This window comes from Columba livia, chromosome 20 (genome assembly GCF_036013475.1).
Source record: "Columba livia isolate bColLiv1 breed racing homer chromosome 20, bColLiv1.pat.W.v2, whole genome shotgun sequence".
NCBI classification, from domain to species: Eukaryota; Metazoa; Chordata; class Aves; order Columbiformes; family Columbidae; genus Columba; species Columba livia.
Window position 1 is genome coordinate 723,160 of NC_088621.1, and position 12,312 is coordinate 735,471.

The 12,312-nt window shown below is 47.4% G+C and overlaps 2 protein-coding genes across 15 annotated transcripts in view; both read left to right on the forward strand.

Annotated features, from left to right (window-relative positions):
- LYRM9 (LYR motif containing 9) overlaps positions 1-12,244 on the forward strand; it is a 31,145-nt gene extending 18,901 nt beyond the window's left edge. For 6 of the 11 annotated variants that reach the window (XM_065036647.1, XM_065036642.1, XM_065036643.1 and 3 more), the window contains 3 exons: positions 4,521-4,661; positions 5,230-5,322; positions 6,405-7,402. In XM_065036647.1, the coding sequence (XP_064892719.1) occupies positions 4,536-4,661; positions 5,230-5,322; positions 6,405-6,422 (237 nt within the window). In that variant the 5' untranslated portion in view covers positions 4,521-4,535 and the 3' untranslated portion in view covers positions 6,423-7,402. Of the gene's footprint in view, positions 1-4,520; positions 4,662-5,229; positions 5,323-6,171; positions 6,234-6,404; positions 7,403-8,149 lie in introns of those variants that run through there. The other 5 variants (XM_065036649.1, XM_065036648.1, XM_065036639.1 and 2 more) reach the window with 5 other exon arrangements.
- The window catches only part of NOS2 (nitric oxide synthase 2), a 31,457-nt gene continuing 27,294 nt past the window's right edge, over positions 8,150-12,312 (forward strand). For 2 of the 4 annotated variants that reach the window (XM_065036602.1, XM_065036603.1), the window contains exon 1: positions 8,150-8,252. The gene's annotated coding sequence lies outside the window, so the exon portion shown is untranslated. Of the gene's footprint in view, positions 8,253-11,265; positions 11,380-12,312 lie in introns of those variants that run through there. The other 2 variants (XM_065036597.1, XM_065036599.1) reach the window with 1 other exon arrangement.

The following is a 12,312-nucleotide window of genomic DNA, read 5'->3' on the forward strand; positions in this document are numbered from 1 at the left end:
AGCTGCGTCTGTTAGCAAGAGCTGGAGCATTGTCCGTGCTCACCCAAGGGACGGCGGGTCCGCGGGGGTCTGCAGCCAGTGCCACTCGTGCAGCCGCACCGGGGCCGGTTTGCCTGGGGCGGCAGGACCGGGGAGCGCGAGTCCCTGTGCTCTGACCTGCTGGGAAACGGAGCAAGGACGTGCTGGAGGGGCCAGGAGGGTCTGCCGCTCTGCTGCGGTGCCTGGGGGCGCGTTTCGGAGCCCGGGCGTTGGCCTTGCCTGTACCTGCCCGCTGGCACCGGGAAGCGAGGGCTGCTGCCGCCAGGCCCCGGGAGCACAGTCGGAGTCCTGCGCAGCAGCAGTCTGCTGGGGTGTGCTCCGGGGCCGATGGCATGACACGAACCACCATGGTTTGTGGTTAAAGAGGTTTGGAGAGGCTGCCAATTACATTCCTATTTTGGCAGTTTGATTATTACTTTCCTGTGCAGAAAATGTTACCGTCTCATTTTGCACAAATACCACTTTTGGAAGCTGTATTCGTACTAATAAAAGCAGGTCCAGTGAAGACATGATGAGCCAGGCTACAGAACTTGACTATGAATTTTTAATAGTAATTTCACTAGTGATTTATTTTTCTTTCAGAGTCTGTTATTGGACGCTTAGATTTACATTTCCAAGGAGGCCAAATAATTTTGGCACCTTAAATAAGATAACTATATAAGGTGTTCCAAGTGCAACACCAAATTCCCAAGATAACTGAAGTCACACCTATGTTTGAAACAAAACAAACCCCAGTCCATTTCTCTGCAGTTTTATGGACACTTGTACTGCTGGGAGTATTCTGAAGCATCTCCCTAAGTGAAACTAATGCTGCTCTAAAGACATTCTGCGTTTGTGGTGGGGTTTGTTCATTTTTACAGAGTTCGCTTGCTTAATCCTGGTCTGCAAAGTGAACTTTTTGCTTCTCGATAACACCCAGTGAGACACTATGGGCTTTGTTTATTTTTTCTTTTTAATTGAGGAATTACTTCTTGAACGTGTGGTGTTATCAGTTCTAACAGAGCCTGGAGCAGGTGCCTGGAGCCAGCTGCAAGCTCCGGTTCCAGCTTTTGGTCCCTCAGGTACCTTCAGTAGCACAGAGCCAACAGTAGAGCATAGGATCAGATGGCCCAGCCCGGCTTCGTGTCACCGAAGTGGCCAAATTGTGAGTGGAGTCCAGGCCTGTCCTGGGCCCTCCTTGCTGAAAATGGACATAATGCTGCTGTGCCGCTTTACTGCGATACTATAACATCAATACATTAGATAGCATGAGGTTTGACTAGGATAGGGAATTGTAAATACCTGAGTTAGGCTTGTAAAGATGTAATACTTTGAGGTCTTGAGCAAACACATCTCCAGCCTGTAAAGTGGGGGGAGGAGGGAGCCAACCTGTACACAGCAACAGCTCAGGTAACTCCTGCCGTCCTTTAATCAGCGCTTGCAGTCTCTACAGCCCAGCTTTGGGGCTGCTTAACTGCTCTGAAGGGACTGAGGTTCTGCCTGTTGAACCACAGGGATTTGCTTGCAAACCGGTGCAGCAGCAGAACAACCCGAAGGCGAGAGCAGCGGCGTATCGGTGTCGCCGGGGTCAGCTGTACACTGGGTCAATTGACAGGCTGGCTAATGCGCAGTGCAGGATTAATTGGCTTTGGTCAGCCTTTGCTTCACTATCTGAATGTCATTATCAGGAATGTAAACGATTATGCAATGCAGAGAAATGCCACAATAGTCTCAGTGTCTCCTTTTGTACTTGTCTCCTCTTAAACAGGGCTTTATCTAAATGCAAATGGGATTTCAGCCTTCTGATTGGGACATTATACAGTCATCCGCTCCAGAAAAGCACAATTAGTGGATTATTTTATTTCTGACTCAACAGTTCTTGGTTTAGATAGCTTGTTTGTTGTGCTATGCACGATATTTAAGTTATGAGAAAGATATTTACATTATTAGTCAGTGTTATAGCCAGATTTTGGGAGGTCGAGAGTTTTTTCTTGGCCCAGCAAAATGGCAAGTGCTGTGAAGTGACGTGCTCAGAAAATGCGGATCGGCGGCGGTGAAGCGCCCTGCGCAGCTCACCCGCGTCACGCGCTTTGTAGCGCTGTTGCGGCTGTGGGCCTGCGGCAGAGCTCAGGGCGCCTCTTCTCCATCAGCATGGGAGCCCCGCACCTGGTGAAAGCCTCGGTCTTCGCATCCTCTGGTTCAGTATTTCTGGGAAGGGGAAGGATTTTGTTTCTGAAATCCATCAGTGTAGACGTATTTGCCACATGATTTGGATTCAACAGCTCATTGTTTTCCCGTGAAAAGTTACTGCAGTGGAAAATTCCTAATTATCTATAGTGAAACAACATTTCCAATTCCATTGATCGGTTTAATCCTTCCATGTTTCCGTGGCTCTGGTTTCTTGCTCTCTCCCATAGCTTAGTTTCTTCATGCTGAAACAAGCTGTCCTATGCATTCCCGACACACGAGGGAAATGTGCTTGTGTGACAGGAAATCCATTGCACCACTTAGGTTTAATTAGAACACAGTGACATATGATGAGTTTACACATCAAAGCCTAGAAACAACTCAACAAACTGGCTCCAGTCCCCAAATGCATTTTGAGATCTGTGTTGCAGAGCCCTTCTCGGGGGTTCCGTACCGGTCGCTGCCGTGACTCGCGCTGTGTGCAGGTCCTTCACGCCCCCGCGTTGCCGGCCCCTGCCGCGGGTGCCGGCTGTGCGGCACCGTCCTCTGCCCGTCCTGCCTCCCCGCACCGTGGCGCTAGGCGGCCTCGGCACTCCTCACGGCACAAACGTCGGCATTAGGTGGGTGTGGATGTAGATAAAGTACCTGCCATGATAGAGCCGGAGTCCTTAGCTGAAGAGCATGGGCACAAGTCCAAGACAGATAATAATGCTGATGTCGCCAGGCTCTTTTCACTCTTACTGGACACAAGAAGCTCTGCCCTCTCGTTCTACAAGATGTTATTTTTGACAAAAGATACGTAGATTCAGAAAATCAATGTAGGATAGATGTCATCCCGTTCTATTCTGAAATAAATTTGGCCGAAGGACTTAAATTACTTAAGAAAAGGGAAAAAATATTCCAAATGATGAGTAAGTACCATAACAGGTGCTAAAATAATGCCATACACCTACTTTATTATTCAGTTACTTATTTATTATCTTTATTCTTGAAAGTAGTGATGTAAAAGTGCTTTTTTTCCAAATGTTAATGTAGTTCTCCCCAGATGGTAACCATCTGTTAAATGACAAGTCACTTACAGTATTTGATTAGCACTTCATAGAGCTTGGGTGGACTTATTGTTACAAAATGCAAGTATAGTTATGGAGGTGAAACTTGTTAGGTTTGTTCTTTTCCTGTTACCAAAAAAACAACCCCAAAAAAACCCCCAAAAACCAAAAAGCCAGCTGTCACATTAAAGCCTGACAGTTAATAGGCCAGTTCATAAAGCATTCTAGAGAGAGTGACAGTACTAGGAAATAGTGCTGAATCCCAGCAGAGCATCCTCGTTCTGCAGGATCGCCATGGGACAGACCCCGAGGGTGCTCAAGGAGAGCACTGGAAACGAGTGGATCTGAGTGAGGGCTGCTCGAGCAGAAAACTGCTGCGTTGGGGAGCGACAGCGCTGCTGCGTTAGCGACAGCGCTGCTGCGTTAGCGACAGCGCTGCTGCGTTGGGGAGCGACAGCGCTGCTGCGTTGGGGAGCGACAGCGCTGCTGCGTTGGCGACAGCGCTGCTGCGTTGGGGAGCGACAGCGCTGCTGCGTTGGGGAGCGACAGCGCTGCTGCGTTAGCGACAGCGCTGCTGCGTTAGGGAGCGACAGCGCTGCTGCGTTAGCGACAGTGCTGCTGCGTTGGGGAGCGACAGCGCTGCTGCGTTAGCGACAGCGCTGCTGCGTTAGCGACAGCGCTGCTGCGTTAGCGACAGCGCTGCTGCGTTAGCGACAGCGCTGCTGCGTTAGCGACAGCGCTGCTGCGTTAGCGACAGCGCTGCTGCGTTAGCGACAGCGCTGCTGCGTTAGCGACAGCGCTGCTGCGTTAGGGAGCGACAGCGCTGCTGCGTTAGCGACAGCGCTGCTGCGTTAGCGACAGCGCTGCTGCGTTAGGGAGCGACAGCGCTGCTGCGTTGGCGACAGCGCTGCTGCGTTAGCAACAGCGCTGCTGCGTTGGGGAGCGACAGCAGTTTACAGTGCGGGACTCCTTTAAGCTAGGAAAAAATGAATATTGCAACACACAGTAATACTACCATCAGAAAGTGATCTGGCATGAACCGCACACTGTGGTATTTCAGTACCTTGATCAGTGACAACTAAGCCCCATCTCTCCATAAACTGAGATGTGATTCATTTCATACTGTGTTTTCTTCTAAAGTTTCTTCAAGTTATGCTGCTAACCTGTGATTTGCTGGCCCTGTTTTCATTGTTGTAAAACTACACTTTTATTTCCGTGTCTTGAACAAAATTCATGAGGCGTTTCGACTGGTTTTGTTCCCCGCAGGCGCAGAGGCCGGGGATGGCCCCGCTGCCGGGCGCGGAGCGGGTGCGCACCTCGCTGCAGCTGTACCGGTACCTGCTGCGGTGCTGCAGGCGGCTCCCCGAGGAGGGCGCCCGGCAGCACTACAGACACGCCGTCAGGCAGGTGAGGGACGCGCCGCTTCTCTTGCTGCAATTCCCTGTTGTGGGGTTATTTTCTCCTCCTGCTGTTTGGACCAACTTTTTATAACTCCTGGCACTTAAAGATGTATTCTTCTGCAAGTGTGAAACACTAACGGCTTTGAAGGATTATCCTGGGGTGTGTGAAGGAGCATTTCTTCTTGTTTGCTTTGAATCCGAAACCTATTTGTCTCGGCTTTCATGTCTGATTCTTGTGTTAGACAAGAAAGTGAACAATACTTTCTTACTCAACTGAACACGTATTTTATGGTGACTTACTGGTTTCTTGTCAGTCATTTATCTACATTTATATCTCCTGGCCCAACTCCCCGCTGGGGAGTTGTTCATCTAATTGTTCACATGGAAATAATTTCATGCGTTTGATGATACTGTTGTCCTGTCTCTTTCTAGTTTTAACGTACCAGACAATTTCCATTGTCCTGAATTGAAGTTCTCTGGTGGTTTTTGCTGATGACGGATGAAAGGAGTAAAATACTTCATATGATATTATATTTGCATTGAATTCCTGCTCAGTGTGACACTTTATGTTGCAGAGTTTCAAAGTTCACGCAGATGAAGACGATCCCGAGCGAATCCAGCAGATTATTAAGAGGGCCATTGAAGATGCTGACTGGGTCATGAATAAAGTAAGCACATCAGATTGTCCCAGTTCAGATCAAGTAACACACTGGAAAGCGAGTTGGGAACAGCAAACGTGTTGTTCTGGACGCTGAAATGTCTGGCTGAAGGGAAATACCCACTGGGGTTTATGAGTGTGATAATTCTTGTTTAAAAATTCTTCTTTGTTGATATGAACTTAATTGTGTTTTCAGAACTGATGATGCTTTAAGTTGGTCTCTGTATACATCTTTATTTCCATGAAGAATTACATTAAAATTCAGCAGTGGTGTCTGTTATAACTCTATTATGGGGGAAAAAAGATGCTATTTTGCAAGCCACAGTTTGCTGCTGTGCATGAGCTGCTCTCCTGACAGCTTTCTGTCCTCTCGTAGCTTATGTGAACTCCCAGGACAATTGTTTCTTCCTCAGGCCTTGCCCGTGGCTCTGCAGAGCGGGCTTGGGCACGGAGCTGGCAAAACTCCGCCTCTTGTGTCACAGCACTGACCGACACCACCCAAACTGGTTCTTAAAGCACAGGATGAAGATGGTTTCTCCTCAGGCAGCTGGGGGTCACCTGGGCCTGCAGTCTGCGCAGGAGCATGTTAACGTGCTAACATGCATTTCGCAGAGTCTGAGGAAACGAGTCAGAAGTTCAGCTTGCTCTAAATACCTGTGATTTAATTTACTAAATGACCGTTAAGTCCTTCTGTCTGCCAGCCCATGAAATCCACATGAGAATTATTACAGGAGCAAGCATAGATTAATCATAGAATATAAAATTATAGCAGTAGGCAAATCCCAGCAGTTCCAGCCTAGTAAATAACTGTCCGTGCCTGAATCTGATTGTATTCTCCCTCGTTCTGGTTCTGCTGCAGAGCCGGTAGGCAAGCCTTGGGAAGCTGGCGAGTGAGCTGCGGAGACCTGCCAAGAGACATGGGTTTGTACTGCAGGGGGAAAGCCTATCAAATTTCAATCTAACTTAAAGGAAACCGAGATAATTTTATGTAGATCACGAAGAGGGCTGTAAATCCTTGTCAGCATGAACTATTACGTTGTTATGGGCTGTTTCCCACAAGTAATTCTTTCTTTCTTTCTTTCTTTTTTTTAGTATAAAAAACAGAAGTAGAAGAGGAATGATGAAGACAAGAACGTCCTTGGTAAACGTCCGGAGAGGCCCTGCAGTAAACTCAGTACTATATTTTAGTTATTGCCTGGAGTTTTCTCCTAGATAATGCAAATACAATAATTTATATCTCATTGGGATGTCATGAAGCTACATGAGTCTGTAGATTAAAAGGCACAGTCTAGGTTCACAGTATTAGCTTGTATAATCACCAGCTTTTAAGTTAAAGCCCAAACTTGTCTAAGATTTGAGTAACACGGAGCTTCTCGGGAAGGCTTACTGAGAATAAAAGTGGAAGGGAGTACAAGTCACTAACAAATAAGTGATGCCCTGTGTGTGATTCGTATCTGAATTACAGCGTCTCATCCGAAATAACTGAACCTGGATGAGCACGAAGCTCCTGGGAGCCTGCAAACCCGAGAAACGCTCCAAGGATCAGGGCAGGTCTCTTTGATTTGCTGGGGCCTGGGATGCACTGTCGGGCCCGGACTGCCGCGGCACCGTGGCCTGTGGCACAGCACTGCCCGGCGGTTCGGCAGCAGGACTCCCTGTGTCCCGTTCTCATCGAGGGGGCTCAGATCAGCCTCTGCCAGAACCAGGGGTGCGTTTGCAGAGGTGCGACCTGAGCACGGCTCTGGTTTTCAGCCAGCAGCAGACACGAACGCAGGGGCACTGAGTGCACGGTGTGCCCACAACAACTTCAAACGCTTCTGAAACTTGAACCACAGTATTTTCCACTTGCCTGTCTGCTATGGGTGTATCTTCATTCTGCTCTCTAGGTTTGCACTTGAACTGATGCTTGTCTTGTCTTATTTAAATATAGGTGCCTGTCACCCTGATCTCTAGGCTCTCATGAGAACGGACACCATTTAGACAGGATTTGCGCAGTGAACGGTATAATCACTGAAATGTGCAATGTTGCACAGATATAAAGGCCTTTGCAGCTTTTTGCAACGTGTAATAAATGTCCTTTAAAAATGGAAGTCCATGTCCTTTTTAAAAAACCGTCTTTCCTCTGCTCTAACAGATTTTTATCAGGGAAAACTCAATAGGAATACTAGGTATCCTAAACAAAACGAACTGTGGGGTGAATAGTTTCCTTGTGCCGGCCGAGCCGTGCTCCTGGCTGCCGCGGCGCCTGCAGGTGGCAGTGCCAGCCCCCGCGCCAGGGCGCTCAACTGCCGCTTCACAAGAGTGTCTGCGGCTAGGAGGGGTTTTAACCCCTGGACGTACATCAGAAGTGCTTGCTTATGTTTACTGTCCTTTTTAAAATAGGTTTTAAAAGTATGCTCATCTGTCTTCTTTTTTAAATATGTTTATCTATCTTACATTTACTTTCCCTCAGGGTGTTTTATGGTAGTCCTGTTCATTAAACAGACCATACTACACTAAGTGCTGTAAAACATGTTGCAAAAGACCATAGGCTTATAATCTAAATATGTCTGGAAGATAATAGCAATAGGCATAGAATTTTGGTTGGAAGAGACCCTTAAGGCCCTTGAGTCCAACCAGAACCCCATGTCCCCGAGAGCCTGGTCTGCGCGGCCGTTCAGCCCCGCAGGGAGGGGGCCCCGCGCTGCCCTGGGCAGCCGGTCCAGTGCCCGCCAGGACATGGCTTTCGTTGTCGTGCTTCGTGTCGTGTGAGGTATCGTATTTTGTTCAGTTAGTAAATAGGATAATCGTATGTATCTAAACCATTCTTATATGCCTGTTATTTAATTTATGGATAGTTCAAGAGGGACAGCCCCAAGGAGCTAGAAGGCGCAACTATGGCATGTCTGCAGCTCCGAATGCCTGAGGTGCCGGCTGAGCTATGGGAACATGGGACCAAAGGTATGGTAGATGTAACTGATACGGTAGGACCAGGGTCTGTGAATTTTAGTCCTTGGAGCCTGGTAGCACATGCGGTTCTGACTGGGGCGCAGTGGGGAACGTGGTCGCTGAGGCAGGAGACACCGTGACTAAATATTTTGACGGCAGTCAGTCAGTTGTGGGGCATGATGAGATGTCAGAGTAACTTCTTCTTTGTATGCAAACATAATCTGGTTTTCAAAATAACAAACCTTTGAACAGAATGGAAACATAATGTGAATATAACTTTATTTACTCTGTTATGGAACAGCTAAATTTCTTGGTAGTGAGAGACACAATGCAAACAACTACTTATTTCCTTGTAATAGTGAAAGTAACCTCGATGTCTAAGACAGACTCATTTACCTGATAACTGGCCTGGAGTCATTCAGCTGCATAGCTGAGGCCTTTATCTTTTCAAGATATTATACAAATTCTGTTCTTCAGCAGCATAAGTTGAGGCAAAGGTGTTTAATACTAGCCCAGATGTAGATGAGAACCTGCACTCTGAAAAGGATTTAGGCAGAGCTTCAATACTTTTGACCCAAATTATTGTTCAGAAAACTTCTAGTCAGAAGTCATTTAATCGTGGAGTTGCCCTAATTTACTGCTCACTAGCCTGTTTGACTCACAAGTCAATACGGTAAATTCAGTTCATCGGTACCCAGGGTCACCTCTGAGCAGCACTCGGCCTCGGAGCCATTCTCCGCTCCACCCAAGTGTCCGTCCGGTGTCAGTGCCCTGTGCCCGTGATCAGCTGCCGCTGGCTCTAACTGGGCCTGCCACAGGGAACACTTCGTCGCAGGCCTGACTTTATTCCTGCTGCTCACAGGGGAGTGTTTCCTTGGCCGGTCTCCGTCAGGGTTCTCTGGCAGCAGTTGCAACGAAGATATCAACACCAAACAGACTGGGGCGTTTGTTTCCACAGTCAGTCATCCAGAATCTCTGCAAATCAAAAGCTTGGGTGCAAGTTAAGTAATAGGTGGTCGAAGAGGCTGTGTTGTATGCTGTAATTACTGTTGCAAAGTTTAAAAGAAAATAGCTTGCAATGTTTGTTGAGCTGTTGATGCAAAACAAGGATAATGTCAGTAAAAAGGAACAAGGCTACTCCCAGGTTTTAGTTTCTTTTTCTTGAAATGAGGAACCCATTTCTGTGCTCGTATATCATGCCAGTTCTGGTAAGTACTGGCCTGTTGCTGGGTATGTGCGACAGTGGGAAGATAAAGGGCTCATCGGGAGGCTGCTCCAAAGCCATGGCTTTGGTTGGCCGCGCTGATAAGCACTCCTGTCCTGAGCATTCAGTGACACTCTCCCCACGGCTGGCGTCGCCCCACGGCTGGCGTCGCCCCACGGCTGGCATCGCCCCACGGCTGGCATCGCCCACGGCTGGCGTCGCCCCATGCCTGGCATCGCCCATGGCTGGCATTGCCCCATGGCTGGCATCGCCTGGCCACTCGTTGTCAGGGTGTTTACAGAAGTGATATAACTACCGTTTTGCATCTTGTTACTGTAAGACCTTGGGTCAATAACTTCTCCTAAGTTCTCCTCGACAATCAGAGGAGTTGAATGGACTAAACTGTTCAAAGGTTGCGGACAGACAACTCCACCGGTTAAACTAGAGAGAGGTTTTCACAGGAGGCTTGTTATACAAGACAAACATTAGAACAAGGAAAAGTCAGTTGGGAGACTTCTGTTCAATAGATTGGGATCACGCTTTTAATTCTTGAAGTACGGAGAAACAGATCATTCGAATTTTCTTTTTTAAATTTGTTGGTATCAGGTTTTGGTGTGGAAAAAATTGTAAGTTTGTGGTTTATTTAAAATAGAGAATAGCACTCTGTGCTTCACATAGCTAAATAGATGTATATATCTCTGATCACATTCTTATGTCAGAGGTGTTACTGATTTCAATTCACTATTGCCACTGAAGGTCATTTGAGCCCTGTGTGTACTGAACAGAATCCTAAGTCAATAACTGGACATTCTTTAAACCGTTCTTTAGCACCAGCACTTTGTAAACTTTCTTCACACGTTTCGTTATGTCACAGGCGTTGCTTTTTCTTCAGAAGCACGTGAGCTTAAGAATTTGATGCTGAACAAAAACATCCCTTCTCTGGTGTTTGGCTCATTTTCAAATGTCATAAGGAAGCGATCTTTACTGTAATACTATAAAGAAAAACTGTGCACGCTATTTCTGATAAACAAATAATAGTCACTGTGATCTTTTCTTAAGGGAAATTTTCCTATTTGTGGGTAGCTTTGTGCTTTCATCTAAAGCTCTGATAAAACAACCCAAACGGGCAGCACAGGGGCTGTGAGGCTTAGACATTCAATATGATATCCGTTCATTATGGGAGTCCTTGACCTTCAACTGTAAGAACGGGTCTCAGAGCTCTATGCTCCGCAGTGTAGCGTCCCTCGGTGTCAGCCAAGCCAGCGTGAGTTTGTTTGAACCGTCTGAAGAGTCTCTTTGCTGAGAGCTGTGTCCTAAAGCAGGTGATGGCACGGGCGATGGCGATGGCACAGGTGATGGCGATGGCTCACGGCGATGTCACACAATGATGGTACACAGCGATGGCTCGGCGCCATCCTGCTGCCCGCTCACCCCGTTCCTGTCCTGCCGGCTCCTGCTGTCCCAGGCACTCTGGTTCTTCCTGAGCACCAGCCAGCTGCTGCATCTTTCAACTTTTGTATTATTTGACTAATTTATCTTATACTTCTGTCAAGCCAGGTTTTATGAAATAGTGCTAACTGAAGTATACACGAGTCATCAAGTACTCCTTTCAGCTTGTGATTAATCAGGGCAGACACATTAACTTAAAAAAAACCCTGTTCTTTGAAGAATATTTTCTGTTTTCCTCATCATTGTGTTTGATATTTAAAATAGAATCATAGAATCGCTTTGGAAGAGACGCTCAGGATCGTGGGGTTTCAAACGTCTCGAAGCAGACAGAGGCAGCGCACACCTCGGGCTCGGTCCCGCGCGCCCGGCTAAGCCAGCGCCGCACCAAGAGGAGGTTCTGGAACTGCTGGTTACCTGTGAACTGTGAGGCCTGAGAAGTCACCTTCCCTGTGCTGGAACTGTCGGCCTGGGTGCCTCTTGAAAAGGGTTCGCTTGATTTTGTGTGTTTGTTTTGTCAGTAACTTCTGAGGCAGCTTTGTCTGGGTGCTTCGCTACCTCATAGCATGTTTCCTTTCAGCTGCCACCCCACAGCACTCGGTCGAGCTGCCTCGGTACCTGTGTGCTTCCTTCTGCAGGGTTCAGCTCCGGCTGTTTAGAAACCAGGGCACTTCGTGTCCTTTTATTATTACAGCTTATTTTTTGCCTAGTCTTTTGTATCCTTCTTGAAAGAAGATTAAAAATGGAGTTTTGATTAATATTTCCTGCCATTCTACAGAATGGATTTGAGAAGACAGAGAACCGACACTAGGTTCTTGAAGCGGTTAGGTTGACTGGGCTAGTGTTGGGTAACGTCACACAGGATCTGGGTTTCCTCAGGCTTACTTTCATTTTCTCAGGAGTTCTGTGGTCCACAGAGAGTCAGCTGCATCTCAGATGGCGTGGAACAAGGAACAAGGAAAACTGTTTCAAAACAAACAGAAGTTACTAGTCTGGAAAACATTAAATCATGGTGGTGGTCACAGGCAAGGGCTGTGTCTGCTGGAGACGCCTCCCTGGGACTCAGCGACCTGGGGACTCATCTTTTGTGCCTAAAAATAGAGTATTTTGTTTTCCACAGTGGTGCAACTACCAGGGCTGCTTTCTCTTTTATTTTCTGGTTTTCCCTCTTCTTCTTAGAGGTCACCAAGCAGTGAGTCAAACTGCAGCGTGCAGTGCGGAACAGACCCCCACGGGGCCCGGACTCGTCTCCCTGCCGGGCCCTCTATAACTTGTTCATTATCCTCAAACTTAATTGATAAACACAGGTGCAGGTTTTATAGCTAATGTAATAATACAAAGACTGTATACAATATGAGTCACGTTTAGCATAAAAAGTAATTTGAATGAAATATATGTTTGGTCGAGAGAGAAACAGAACCA